Source organism: Salvia splendens, chromosome 3, assembly GCF_004379255.2.
Source record: "Salvia splendens isolate huo1 chromosome 3, SspV2, whole genome shotgun sequence".
Classification (NCBI taxonomy): Eukaryota; Viridiplantae; Streptophyta; class Magnoliopsida; order Lamiales; family Lamiaceae; genus Salvia; species Salvia splendens.
The window spans coordinates 36,897,672-36,911,932 of record NC_056034.1 but is presented as its reverse complement, the minus strand read 5'-3'; the positions used below and the strand labels follow the sequence as shown (position 1 = coordinate 36,911,932).

The window sequence follows — 14,261 nt, the reverse complement described above, 5'->3', positions numbered from 1 at the left end:
GCTCCAGTGCTTGATGATAAAGCTCAGGCAAAGATGGAGGAGATGCAGCTCAAGGCACATTCTGCAGTGATTCTGTGCCTTGGAGATAAGGTCTTGAGGGAAGTTCAAGAAGCCAAGACTGCGGTGGAGATCTTGGACAAGTTGGATGAAGTTTACTTGGCCAAATCCTTGGCTAACCGGCTGTATCTCAAGAAGAGGCTGTATGCCTATAGTTTTTCTGGAGATAGGTCCATCATTGAGCAGCTAGAGGAGTTCAACAAGATCATTGATGACCTGGGATCTGTTGATGTCAAGATTTCAGATGAGGATAAGGCCATTCTCACATTGAATGCCTTGCCTAGCTCGTATGACCAGTTAAGTGATGCAATTATCTATGGAAGAGATAAACCTATCACCTATGCAGAAGTCTATTCAGCCTTGATGGCCAAAGAACTCCAGAAGACAGCCAACAGAGGCTCTGCAAGCTCCAATGTTCAAGCTGCAGAGGCCTTGAATGTGAAGAAGTTCAAGAAGCAGAACTTCAAGAAGAAGTTTGAGGGCCCTAAACCCTCAAGTTCTGATGCTCAGAAGGAAACCAGAGCTTGCTATTGGTGCAAGAAACCTGGACATTTGAAGAAAGATTGTCATGCATGGAAGAGAAAGATAGCCTCTGAGGGACACAACCAATCTGATTGTGTGGAGAGTGCTGATCCCCCGGCTCAACTCATGAATATTAGTGACAGTGGGGTCAGTCATAGGTGGATTATGGACTCAGGGTGCAGCTTCCATATGTGCCCAAATAGGAGCTGGTTTCATGACCTTCAAGAAGCAGCCGGCACTGTGGTGCTGGGTAATAATCACATTTGTCAGATCAGAGGAATAGGGAAGGTAAAGCTAAGCCTACAAGATGGCTCTATAAAGATCCTAACTGGGGTGAGGTATATTCCAGAAGTGAAGAGGAATCTCATCTCATTGGGAATGCTGGAGCAGAAGGGGTTCACTATATTAATGAGTCAAGGCAAATTGTTTGTGAAATCTGGAGATACAGTGATGATGGAGGCTGACAGAGAGCATATTCTCTATTATCTAAAGGCTAAGGCTGTTGATGGAGAAAGCAATGCTGTGTCAGATGATTCCCTAATGCTATGGCACAAGAGGCTGGGCCATCCAGCAGAAGGAAGCTTGAAAGAACTCATCAAGAAGGGCCTGATCTCTGGAGATTTCAACAAGATGGACCCCTGTGAGCAGTGTATACTTGGAAAAGCAAAGAAGGCACCCTATCCTATAGGTATTCACTCTTCTACAGCCCCTTTAGACTATATACATAGTGATCTTTGGGGGCCTTCACCGGTGTGTTCAATTGGTGGAGGAAAGTATTATCTAGCTATCATTGATGACTATACAAGGAAGTTGTGGGTATATATTCTTAAAGAAAAATCTGAAACACTCACAAAGTTCAAGATATGGTGTAAGGAGGTTGAGCTAGAGAAGGGTAGAAGTGTTAAATGCTTAAGAACAGACAATGGCCTAGAGTTCTTGTCTGCTGAGTTTGATCTGTTTTGTAAAGAGAAGGGTATGAAGAGGCACCGTACTGTTCCTGGTAATCCCCAGCAAAATGGTATTGTGGAGAGGATGAATAGGACTATCCTAGAGAGGGTGAGGTGCCTGCTTCTTGGTTCTGGTTTGAGCAGCAGGTTCTGGGGTGAGGCTGTGTATACAGCAGCCTATCTCATCAATAAATGCCCATCTACTGCCCTGAAATCTGAAACTCCTGATTACATGTGGTATGGAGCTCATAGTGACTACTCAAAATACAAGGTGTTTGGGTGTGCAGCCTATGCTCATGCTAGGCAAAGTAAGCTTGAAGCTAGGGCTCTGAAATGTATCTTGCTGGGATATCAGAGGGGTGTTAAGGGGTATAGGCTCTGGTGTATTGAGCCCGGTAAGCAGAAGGTCTTGGTGAGTAGGGATGTGGTGTTCTTGGAGGATCAGATGCCATACCTGAAAGATAAGCTGGACTCCAGTGAAGATGAGGGTGATTTCTTCAAGGTGGAGCCTGTGGGGGTTGGCCTAGGAGCGGGTGGAGTTACTGACTCAGGGAGTGAGTCTGATTCAGATAAAGAAGAGGCTCCAACTCAGGGCAACCAGGCTGGTGAGTCTACATCAGACTCTATCAGAGACTATCAGCTTGCAAGGGACAGAGTTAGAAGAGAAACAAGGCCACCAACAAAGTTCTCTGATGTTGTGTATTATGCTCTGTGTGCAGCTGAAAGTATTGATGGTGCAGATCCACTCACATATAAAGAAGCTATGCAGAGTAAAGATAGAGAAAGATGGATTGAAGCCATGAATGAGGAAATAGAGTCTTTACTCAAGAACAAAACATGGATTTTGGTGGACAAATCCAAGCTGAGTACAGATGGTAAGGAAAGGAGGCTGGTAAGCTGTAAGTGGTTGTTTAAAAGAAAGATTGAGACCACTGATAAGGATAGAGTCAGGTTCAAGGCAAGGCTGGTGGCTAGAGGCTTTACACAGCAGGAGGGAATCGATTTCAATGAAGTGTTTGCACCTGTTGTGAAGCACACTTCAATTAGGATCCTATTGGCTGTGGTGAATCAGCTTGACTGGGAGCTACAACAGCTTGATGTGAAGACAGCCTTCCTCAATGGAGATCTAGAGGAAACTATCTTCATGGAACAGCCAGAGGGCTATGTGAAGATCGGAGAAGAAGACAAGGTGTGCCTGTTACAGAAAAGTCTTTATGGACTTAAGCAAAGTCCTAGACAGTGGAATAAGAAGTTTGATGCACAGATGAAGAAGATTGGCTTCTCCAAGTCAGAATATGATGATTGTATTTACATCAAGAAGGCAGGCAGGACTCCCATTGCCTACCTATTACTCTATGTGGATGATATGCTACTTGCAGGGCCTTCTATGACAGAAATTCAGAAAGTTAAACAAGATCTGAAGTCAAGCTTTGAAATGAAGGATCTAGGAGAGTCAAGGAAGATCCTAGGCATACATATTCAGAGAGATAGAGGCTGCAAGAAGCTGTGGATGCTGCAAACTGACTATATTGAGAAAGTTTTGCAGAGATTCAAAATGGAAAATGCAAAAGCTGCATCAACTCCTCTGTCCCAGAGTTTTAAGCTTTCAAAGGAGCAGGCCCCTAAATCTAAGCAAGAGGCTGAGGAGATGGAGTCTATTCCTTATGCTAGTGTGGTTGGAAGTGTTATGTATACTATGATCTGTACCAGACCAGATCTGGCACATGCTATCTCAGTGACTAGCAGATACATGGCTGACCCGGGGAAGGAGCATTGGAATGCTCTTAAGTGGATATTGAGGTACATGAAGTCAACCAGTGGCTGGGGAATTGTCTTCAATGGCTGGGAAGGTGAATCTGAGGAGGTTGTGCAGGGCTATTGTGATGCAGACTATGCTGCAAACCTGGACAACAGAAAGTCCCAAACAGGTTATCTTTTCACCATGTTTGGAACTGTAATCAGCTGGAAATCAGGGTTGCAAAGTGTTGTTGCTCTCTCAACAACAGAATCAGAGTATATAGCTCTCACTGCAGCTGTACAGGAGAGCTTTTGGATTCAGGGAGTGATTTCTGACTTTGGTTTTGACCAAAAGACAATGGTGATTCATTGTGACAGCAGCTCAGCTATGTGCTTGGCTAAACATCCGGGTTTTCATGAAAGGAGCAAGCACATAGACATAAAGTTGCATTTCATTAGAGATGAGATTGAAAAGGGGAGAGTGAAGGTGATTAAGATTAACACCTTGCACAATCCGGCTGACATGCTAACAAAGTCTCTAGGTAGAGACAAGTTTGATCATTGCAAGAAGTTGATCAATGTTTGTGCAAGAACTGAGATGAGCCCTCAGGTGGAGAATTGTAATAATGGAGTGCTCATTTCAGTTGGAAGAAGAAGGCAGAAGAAGGTAAGCTCGGCTAGAAGGGAGTTCGGTAAGCTCGGCTAGAAGGGAGTTCGGTAAGCTCGGCTTTGAGCTGGAACTAGCCGAGAAGGAAGTTCGGTTGTGAGCCGAGAAGGAAGTTCGGTCTTGAGCCGAGAAGGGAGTTCGGTCTTGAGCCGAGAGTTCGGTCTTGAGCCGAGAAGGGAGTTCGGCCTTAAGCCGAGAAGGAAGAAGCAACCTAGCCGAACTAGCCGTTGGAGCAGCAGTTAGTTAGCTGAGATGTAGCGGTTATTCTTCTTGCTTTCTTGATTCTTGTTGTAATTAGTTAGTAGCAGTTGCTACTTGAGTGTAGAGCTTTAAATAGCTCAAAACCGTGTATGTAGTTTAGGAGTTTAATCAATAAAGAGTTTTCAAGTTTCTCTCCAAGATTATCATCTTCAATACTCAAAGTGTGAGTGTGTGTGTTTCTGCATTGTGTGATCTCATACAACAGTGAGTGTGTGTGTGATCTTCTTGAGTGTGTGAAAGCCTTGTGTGTCTAAATCACAACAATCTTAATGAAGAATTTTTATTGCGGAATATATGCAGGCATGGGAAGAAATGGTAGATGCCAATTGAATTTTTTCCACTTTCATCTACATGAAACCAAACAAAGAATCTTAGCATATATTACATGTTTGAAACCAAAGAAAGAATCTTGCTATAAATAATGCTAACGACCTTCCTGACCACCCGGCGCATATTTGCGTTAAAAACTTATCCCACATGGCATGCCGAAGGCATGACTTGGCAAAATTTCTAGCTTAACCCTAAACTCAGGTAATATAACCTCTTTTTGGCTGATTTCGAAAGCGCAACCCCAATTCAATCGACGGAAAACGTAATCGACAAGAGTGAAATCGTCGACAAACGGTTTATGGATGAAATCGGCGACGTGTAAAGAAGATTCAATAAAAAAAGCATAAAACGACATCGTTTTGTGCCCAGTCAAAAATTTTGCCAAGTCACGCCTCCGACATGCCACGTGGGATAAGTTTTTAACGGAAATATGTCGTCGGGTAGGTAGTTTGGGAAATTTGCACGATCCGATAAAGTTCGTGACTTTATGCGCAACTTTTATAGTTTGTGGGAAAAACCAAACTTTCCCCAAAGTTTGTGACTTTTTAGGCAATTTTCCTTAGAAATAATCCGTTCGTTTGAAATGACATGTATAACGCGTAGAAATTGCTAAGAAAATATCAAAAATAAAATTTAGAATAGGTCCAATCAAAACGAAATATAAAGTTATATTTTCAAAAATTGCCAAAAAAAATGTCCTAGTGATCAAGTGGATATTCATAAAATCAAATGTAAAGAAGTAGACACCATGGACCCTGCTAATGCTCCAGCTAAAAGAGAAAAGTAAAAAAAAAATATGTTTCACTAAAATTTAAATACTACTACTGCTACTAATAATTATAGTAAATTTTCAATTCTCCCTCCAAGATAAATTATTAAACGATTTGTTAGTCAATTAAAAAATCTAATTTTTATGAAAATCTAGTCATATAGGAGTATAATATTGTCATTGATAGATCACGGCCCAGAAGTATAAAATCAAATTAAGATTGAGAAGGCAGTCAAGGAATAGCTTTACATCCATATTGAATGAATAGTTTTTTTTTTTCCATAAAAATTAACTTCATATATTTATATCATATATAAGAAGGAGGAAATTACAAATCAACTACTATAACAAAGAGGAAAGACAAATTACGCCACCCAGGGTTCGAGAACTCGAGACCTCTAGGATGGACGCGGTATCCAGCACCCTTTACCGCTAGGCCAAGGGGCTTGGATGTATTGAATGAATAGTTATCTCTTCTCCTTTTCACTTTTTATTTTGTGGATTATATCCTTTTCTTTAGAAGATTGGTCTCTTCTTCAAACTCATCAAATCTTTTTCTTTCCCTTTTTATTCGGTCATTTTCTGATATATGCATATAATCACCGGCGGATCCGGGGGGGGGGGGGGCAGGAGGGGGCGACCGCCCCTTCCCGGCCGTTCGGAGAGCCTAAATATCCCTTGTAATCGATCCGGAAATAGCAAAAATCGCCCCCTCCGTGCATAAAAAAATATATGAGTTTTCAATGAAGGTTGTATTATATTTACTAGCCTAGTGGTTATATTCTTGGACTTTTTACCAAGAGGTCCATGGATCAAGCCTCAATAAGACCATTTTTAATTCTTTTGACCTTTCTCTCGTTATTTTATCAATTCATATGACTTCTTATTACCAAATTAAACCATTGAAATACTTTATAAATCTATATTTTTATTAGTTTACACATATTATTTTGTTATACTATTAATTTTTAGTTAAATTTTTTTTATACTATATTTTACTATTTAGTATTAAAAATACTTATTTTATGTAATTTTTATTGCATCTTATTAGCATATCAAAATAAACATTTGAAATATTTATGGAGTTTAAATATTTTCTATTAAATATAGTATTATTTTTTAATTTTTAATTAAATATATTATTTAATTTTATTCTTAAAAATTATATTAATTTTTTAATATTTAATTCCGCCCCCTCCGTATTCGAGTTCTGGATCCGCCACTGCATATAATATACTGCAATTACATGCGATTATTATTTTATTTTTGTTAGACCCCATCATGTAGAACGCCTGAATGAATTCTCCCAACTCTTCATGACACTGCAAATGAAAACTGAAATTATTTAGGTCTTTGTAAATTAATAGTAGAAAACTGAAATTATTTAGGTCTTTGTAAATTAATATTTTTATATAGGATGTGAATTTCACATTATGATCGGTAGGTAATTTAAAGTAAATAGTCTACACTGGTTTGATTTCAAGCTCATATTTATGAGGTTGGAAATTTTATCTTCTGCGATAATTGCATTCCTTTACTTGCATAGTTTAAAATTTTGTCATTTTTGATTTCAACTAATCCTAAATGTACACATTTTTTAATTGCTCCATATCGTTTGCTCACATTAATGTTTTCTTTGAAAAAAGTTCAAATCGATCATTTGCTTTTGCAATAAAGTTTCACATAGTTTAATTGGCAAATCATTTGATCTCCTTTCTTGATTAATATTTATGCTAGCATTTATTTAGTAAAATAAATTACTGTTGACCAAAACTTGAAATGAAAAATAAACGGAACTCGGCAAACTCTTTTACTCCTGATAGAAGATTTTGTGGTGTGTGTGTGCGCGCATTTGAGTATAAGAAAGTTGCCCGCATGGCGTAGCGCAGTTGCCAACGGATGACCAGATCTTGCTGCAATTGAGTATAAGAAAGTTGTATAATTAGGTGCATTAAAATTTGAAATAAATGCTGAGAAAAATGTGTTTGGGCATTTTGTGGTTCTCATATTCAGCGCCACTCATTCTACTCCATCAATTTGTGTATCACATTCATATCGATATTGATATCCATTTATTCAACTTATGCTCTTTATTTTCTCAAACATAAATTCTTAAACCTGATCATACTTCTTTTTCATCTTTATTTATGTATTCTTTTGGTTTCAGTTTTTCTTATTAGTCACCATCAGTCGATTCATTTATGATTATGATACAGCTATATTAATATTCTCATTCATTGAATAAATTCGATCCCATCCAAATTCTGTAGCAAATCAGAACAACTTCACAGTTTGTAACAAAGTAGACTCTTTTATTTTATTTTTTTAACACGTGTTTCATCCGATTTACTGCAAATTTATAAACTTGAATCTAATTGGCTAGATTTTAATTGAAATGGTTTAAAATAATCTGAGATTTAATATGCATTTATGATTTCTCTCTAGAATGGAAAATTTAATACTAATGTTATCATTTTATTGTTTTTTCCTGAGAAGAATATGCTTCATTTTTCAAACTTTACTTACACACTGGTTAACTTTCAAATTTTCATCATCCCGCATTTATCTTTTTTAACCGATACTGAAATTTGGAATTCCAATTATATCTATAGATCAACTCCGTAAAGATAATGTAAATTGGTCGCAACATTTAAGTATTTAGCTCTAATACGAAATCGATTTCAAATCAAAATAAACTGAGATAGTCAAAGGTGTTTGATCAAAAATTTGCATTTTGTTTTACCAGTAATCATGGCAAGAGCACAAACCTTGGTTGAAAAAGTGGAATCTCTTGTTATCTCTAATAACTATCTCTCGATCATACACTTTGGAAACCATTTTTGCGAAGGAATGGCAGTCCGAGCAGATTCTCAGATTCTTGACAACTCTCACCGGCGTTCCACAAGCAGAGGACACGAGGCCGTGGGCGATGGCGAGCTTTTCGCTGTGTCGACTGAGCAAGTACTCCTTCTCTTGCTCATCCACGTCGAGTAAGACTTCCATAAGATGAGAAGCATGCCCCGCATCTCTGAGCCTGGCCTCAATCTCTTGGAGCATCGAGGTTGCGCTCATGCTCTCGTCACCAGAAGTGAACTCGCGAACGACTCCTCCAACCTCAATCGCACTCGAACCCGTTGTTTTCCTCATGCCTCGCTCCTTCATACTCATCCTGACTCGAGCAACATCGCCCCATCTCCGGGCGGATGCATAGATGTTCGACAAGAGGACGTGGATTCCCGTCTGATCACCACTACATTCGCTCAGCATTCTAGCAGCACGCCCAGCCATCTTCTCGTTTCCGTGCTTCCTGCATGCACCCAAGAACGCCCCCCATATTGCACTGTTCGCCTCTAAGGGCATCGCGCCTATGAACTCGAAAGCCTTGTCTAGCAAACCAGCGCGGCCTAGTAGATCAACGACGCATCCGTAGTGGATGACGTGCGGAGTGATTGCATATTCCTTCATGCTATTGAACATAAGCATTCCTTCCTCAACCAAACCGGCATGGCTACATGCCGTAAGAACTTCACTGAAAGTTACTTCATCAGGTGCAATCCCTCGCCCGACCATCTCGTGGAAGAGCTCAAGGGCTCGTTTCCCGTTCCCCTCCATGGCCATCGCTCCAATTGCTGCAGTCCAAGCAGAGACGTCTCTCTCCTTCATCGAGCAAAACGCCTCCATCGCGCTCTGAGTGTCCCCGCACCTAGCAAACATGTTGACAAGAGCGGTGCAGAGACGCATATTAGAGTGAAAACCGCGTTTCTTGATGTAGCGATACGCCCATTTTGCAGAATCCAGTGCTCCAAGATAGCCACAGGCTGTTACCACGCTCACCATTGTCACCTCATCCGGAGCTATCCCTTGGCTCTGCATCGAGCATAAGAGCTCAATAGCGTCAAGAAACAAGCTCTCATCAACCAAAGCTCCGATCATAGTGTTCCATGACACGACATTCCTCTCAGGCATCTCATCAAACGTTCCGATGGCTGAATCAACATCACCATTCCGAGCAAAACCTGCAATGAGAGAGTTCCACGACACAACGGTCCTGTTGTTGGACATTTGATCAAACACTCTACGAGCGAGCCCTTGCTCGCCACACTTGCTGTACATATCAATGAGTGAATTCTCAACACTGTCCCAACTCCATAGTGCGTTCCTCAGGACATACGCGTGGCATTGCTTCCCCAGGGACAGCTCGGAGAGTTCAGCCGAAGACGCCATCACAGACACCATGGTGATCTTATCCGGCTTCACCCCAAAATCAAGCATTCCACGAAACACATCGAGTGCATCTGTCGCCATCCCCAACTTAACATAATTCGACAGCAATGTGTTGTAAAGAACCAAATCCTTATCAGTACATTCATCAAAGATCTGCCTCGCCTTCTCTCTGCATCCACATTTGATATACATATCAACAACAGCATTCACCATAACACCATTAAATTCAAGCGCAGAGCATTCAACATGATTCAAGACTCTCTTTCCCAAATCCAAATCCCCTAACTTTGCGCAGGCCGAGACAACGCTCACCACGGTGAGCTTGTTGGGCTCAATTCCCTCTCCCACCATTTCAAAAAAGAGAGAGATCACCTCGCGATGCCGATCTCCCCTCGCATAACTACAAATCAAACTAGTCCAAGACACAACATTTCTTTCAGACATTTTGTCGAACACCTTCCTCGCACTATCAGTGTCGCCGCATTCGCCGTAACAGTATACAAAGGAATTCGAGACGAATACATCATTGTGATAACCCCTTTTAACAACGGAGCCATGAATCTGCCTTGCTTCAAAAAGGCTCGAGTTTTTGGCACAAGCACTGAGAACAAACGGAAAGGTATAGTTATCGGGCTCCAAATCATCAATCAACATATCCACATATTGCGCAATAGCCTCGTGATAAGCTCCAACTAATGAATTTCCTCTCACCAATGAATTGTAGAGGTAAATTATGTTACTAGTCCGATCCCTTCGGCTGTTCTTGAACATCTTAAATGTTTTTTCTGCAAACTCCAAGCTGTCAGGAGAGCCCAATTCTGAGTATTTGGCAATGAGTTTTGTTAGCAAAGAAGGGTCACCCACAAGGCCGTGTTTTATGTATTGCGCATGGATTTGCTTTATTTCTTGAAGATTTTTGCAAGATTTGAGGTCCCGGTTTTGGGGATTATGTTTAGACGAAATGGGCTCGGTTTGAATTTGAATCTTTGGCACACAAGGGGTGGCGGATGGGGGAAGAGAGACGATTGAGGCGGCGAAAGCCATCGGTGCTGCCACAGCACACTGTTGGTGATAATGGTAGCGCGCGAACAATTCCGTTCTGACTTTAAAATTAAATCTGGAAATTGAATCGCTTATTAACTCAAATTGTTGAAGTAAATAGTACTATTTCGTCCATAAAATACTACTAGTTTTAATTCAAAATTGGGATATAGAGAAAAAATCTTTATCTTCATCTTTACTAATCTAAATCAGTAGGGTGAAATGACTATTTTGCCCTTTTGGACAGGAAATGTAGTGCTGACTGTGTAATTAATTTTTTTATTTCTCTTTCTATTATATTATTTTGTCAATATCTTTACTTAACTTTTCACAAGTATGTTCTATTACAATATGTATTTATAGTGTTTCAAAGCTGTTGCTGATCCATTTCCAATGCCCTTTGTTGCTGAAAAAAAATTCTTGATTATATAAATACATATTGTAATAGAAGTAGTTTTTTTTTACTAAAGACTATGCAAACCTAAAAAAATATAGGCTGCAGACTACAAAAGACAACACATCTCGTTACATACTATGTGAAAAGTTAAGTAAAGATGCTTACAAAATAATAGTACCTCCGTCCCACAAAAATATGCACTCTTTTCTTTTTAGTCTGTCCCACAAGAATATGAACTTTCTAATTTTGGAAAGTATTTTCTCTCTAATGAGGTGAGACTCATTCTCCACTAACAATACTTTCATTACTTTTTCTCTCTACCTCTCTCTTACTTTACCAATTTTACATTAAAACTCGCGCTGAACCCAAAGTGCATATTCATTGGAGACGGAGGGAATATAATAGAAAGAGAAATAAAAAATTTAATTACACAGTCAGCACTACATTTCCCACCCAAAAGGACAAAATAGTCATTTCACCCAAATGACACTTTAGATTAGCATTTTAAAGACTAAAGTCCCAAAATGCTCCTTAACATATTGCGTTTTTTTTATTTTGGTCCAAAACATTATCTTTTGAATTATTCGGTCCCTCACATTTGAAATCGGATCACATTTGGTCCATTTTGGACGGTTCCGTCAAATATTTGACGGTTTTACTATTTTTTATCAAAAATAGTAAAAAGTGAAATGGGACAAACTAGGTGGGACGGACCGAAATGAAAAAATGGAACAAATTATCTGGGACGGAGGGAGTATGTTTTAAACAGCAAGCAATTTATATTTTTTTCTTTCATTCTTTGTTCATACTTATCTAGATGTTTAGTATAAACTAACCTTTGTTAATCTCTTTGTGATGCAATCTTTAAGTCCAACCTGTGTTCTATATTCTTTTTGTAAGCATTTCATCACCTGCAGAAAAGAAAGAGCTTACTCTAAATGTTGATTTGCTGTTTGTTTAACACAGAGGATTGACTGTACTATTTTTCTTACCATTTTATCATTTCTGAAGTCATTGCTTTACTCTTGTTTCTACAAAATATGTCTTCCCTTCCTTCAGTTTTCATCAAGCATCCAAGTGAATAGGATGGAGTTAGTCTAAATGTTGATTTGTTTCATTACTTTAGAAGTAGATTATGGATGGAAAATCGAATTTGAATAGCAACCCAACAATATATCCATAGTACTACAACATTGTTGAAATGCTCAAAAGTTTAAAGTTGAGAATATAAAAAACTTTGAAATCTGAAAAATCAAGGAAAGAGGTCCAGTCGACATACCTACAAAAGATATAATATGTTCCCAAATATAATAACAGCATAATTTTCAGATCCACAAGAATTATATGTCAATAGCAAAATATTTTGTGTAGAGTACTAAATCTGTGAAAACACAGCAACAAAATTTCTGTAAAATGGAGAATTGTAGCTGAATAAAGAAGATAACCAATGGAATCACAAACACAACCAAACTTACCATGACAGTCAAGGCCGAGCCCTACTCCGCGACGGCAAGGCAGAAGCGAGACGGCTATCTACTCCGGGGCAATGGATGGGCGAGGGCAGAGGGTTGAGTGTGGGAGGAAGAAGGAGAGGCGGCGGAGAGAATGAACTAGAGAAAATTGCTAAGATGAGAGAGAAGGGGGGCGGTGCGGATGAAATGAATGGGGGTGCTTGGGTTGGGTGAAACTTTTTTTTTAATGATAAATTGTTTAGAATTAATTAGATTATAATATGGGGTAGGTACTATTGTGGAAAGGATTAATTTTTAATTTAATTCAGAAATGAAATACCTCAATTAGATTTTACGGGGATATCAATTAAGGTACCTCAATTAAATTTTTAATTTAATTTAGAAATGAAATAACTCAATTTTGTTCGAATGGTCGAGAGATACGACTACATTTAATTAGGACAGATGGGATATAATATTTCCATTTTTAAAAGTTTATTCTATTTTATCTATACATTGAAAAAATGAATTTTCTTATAATTAACAGAAAGTGCCAACGGTGGAGAATAGAAGATCAAGAGATATGTTATTCTTCAATTTTTTTTTCGAGAAAGTAAATTAGGAGGAAAAAAAAAATTAAGTAGACAAGTGAAAGAGAATAAAGTAAAAAAAGCACTTATGATGAGACGAAGGAAGTACATGTTATTGTGATCAAATATATATTTTTTCTACTTTATTTTCTTATGCGCTTAAATGAGTAGTAATCATGTATATGCTTAAATTCTTGAAACATTTTATATATATATATATATATATATATATATATATATATATATATATATATAATTTGGGTAGTGATAAAATGCGAACTCATATATTGTACAAACTCACAAAATAAAAGCGTATAAAATCTTGTGCCGAATAGAATATGTTTCACTTAGAGTGAGAAGGAACTAGTACATTTTTTTTAAATGTACATAATAATGGACGGAGGGAGTATTAGTTTTTGTTTCTATTGAATTATTTTGAATTTGTATTCGTTAAGTGAAAATCATATGTCCCGTGCAGCACGGGTGTTAATAGTAGTGATTCAAATTACACTCTTCATTAATTTGAGAAATTTAAGATAAATATTAATTTTGATTGAAGACTAAAAATAGAAAAATACTACGATCGCACTGAGGTTTGAGTAAATATATGGAGTAGTAATAATTTTTAAAACTACTCCCTCCGTCTTTCAATAATTGTCCACTTTGGTTTTAACACAAGTTTTAAAAATGTAAAGGAAAATGAGTTGACAAAGTTAGTGGAATATGTGTCTCACTTTTATATGGAGTATTAGTTTTATAATAAATTGTGAGTGAGATAATTTAGTGGAACGTGATGTCTACTTCTCATTTATGGTAAAAAGTAAAAATTGACAATTAATAGGGGATGGATGCAAATGACAAAAGTAGACAATTAATAGGGGAAATACACAGTTTATCCTTGTACATAATTAGGAATATATTGATATTGAAAACACATTAGAATTGATTAAGCTTGATAGAACTATTGTATAACTTCGAGATCACATTATATATTGAATTAGCCGGACTGGACTATGCCCATTAACAACTTAAAAGGTTCCAACACTACAAACCAAAAAGTTTGATGAGTTTAAGCCGAAGTACTAGATGCCACAGAGATTAATTAATACTAGTGTACTATTATAATTAATTCCTAGCAGATAGTATTAAACTATGAAAATGTGATTTAAACGATATGTGACACGCACATACGTATAAAAAAAAATTTATAAGGTCATAGGCAATTGACAATTACTCCATAAATTAGAAAATTGAAAGACAGTGTGTAG

General features: G+C 38.1%; 1 protein-coding gene across 3 annotated transcripts; it reads right to left on the bottom strand.

Moving 5' to 3' along the window:
* Window positions 1-7,939: 7,939 nt before the first annotated feature.
* LOC121795863 (pentatricopeptide repeat-containing protein At3g22690-like) lies at window positions 7,940-12,628 on the bottom strand. Of its 3 annotated transcripts, XM_042194510.1 has the most exons (5): window positions 12,428-12,628; window positions 12,232-12,333; window positions 11,945-12,005; window positions 11,789-11,863; window positions 7,940-10,631 (listed from the first exon to the last, which is right to left on the bottom strand). In XM_042194510.1, exon 5 carries the CDS (start codon window positions 10,556-10,558, stop codon window positions 8,030-8,032), a length of 2,529 nt encoding a protein of 842 aa, XP_042050444.1. In that variant the 5' UTR covers window positions 10,559-10,631; window positions 11,789-11,863; window positions 11,945-12,005; window positions 12,232-12,333; window positions 12,428-12,628; the 3' UTR covers window positions 7,940-8,029. The 3 variants fall into 3 exon arrangements, with proteins under 3 accessions (XP_042050444.1, XP_042050445.1, XP_042050443.1); XM_042194511.1 differs by lacking the exon at window positions 12,232-12,333 and having other exon boundaries at window positions 11,945-12,049; XM_042194509.1 differs by lacking the exon at window positions 12,232-12,333.
* Window positions 12,629-14,261: the final 1,633 nt, after the last annotated feature.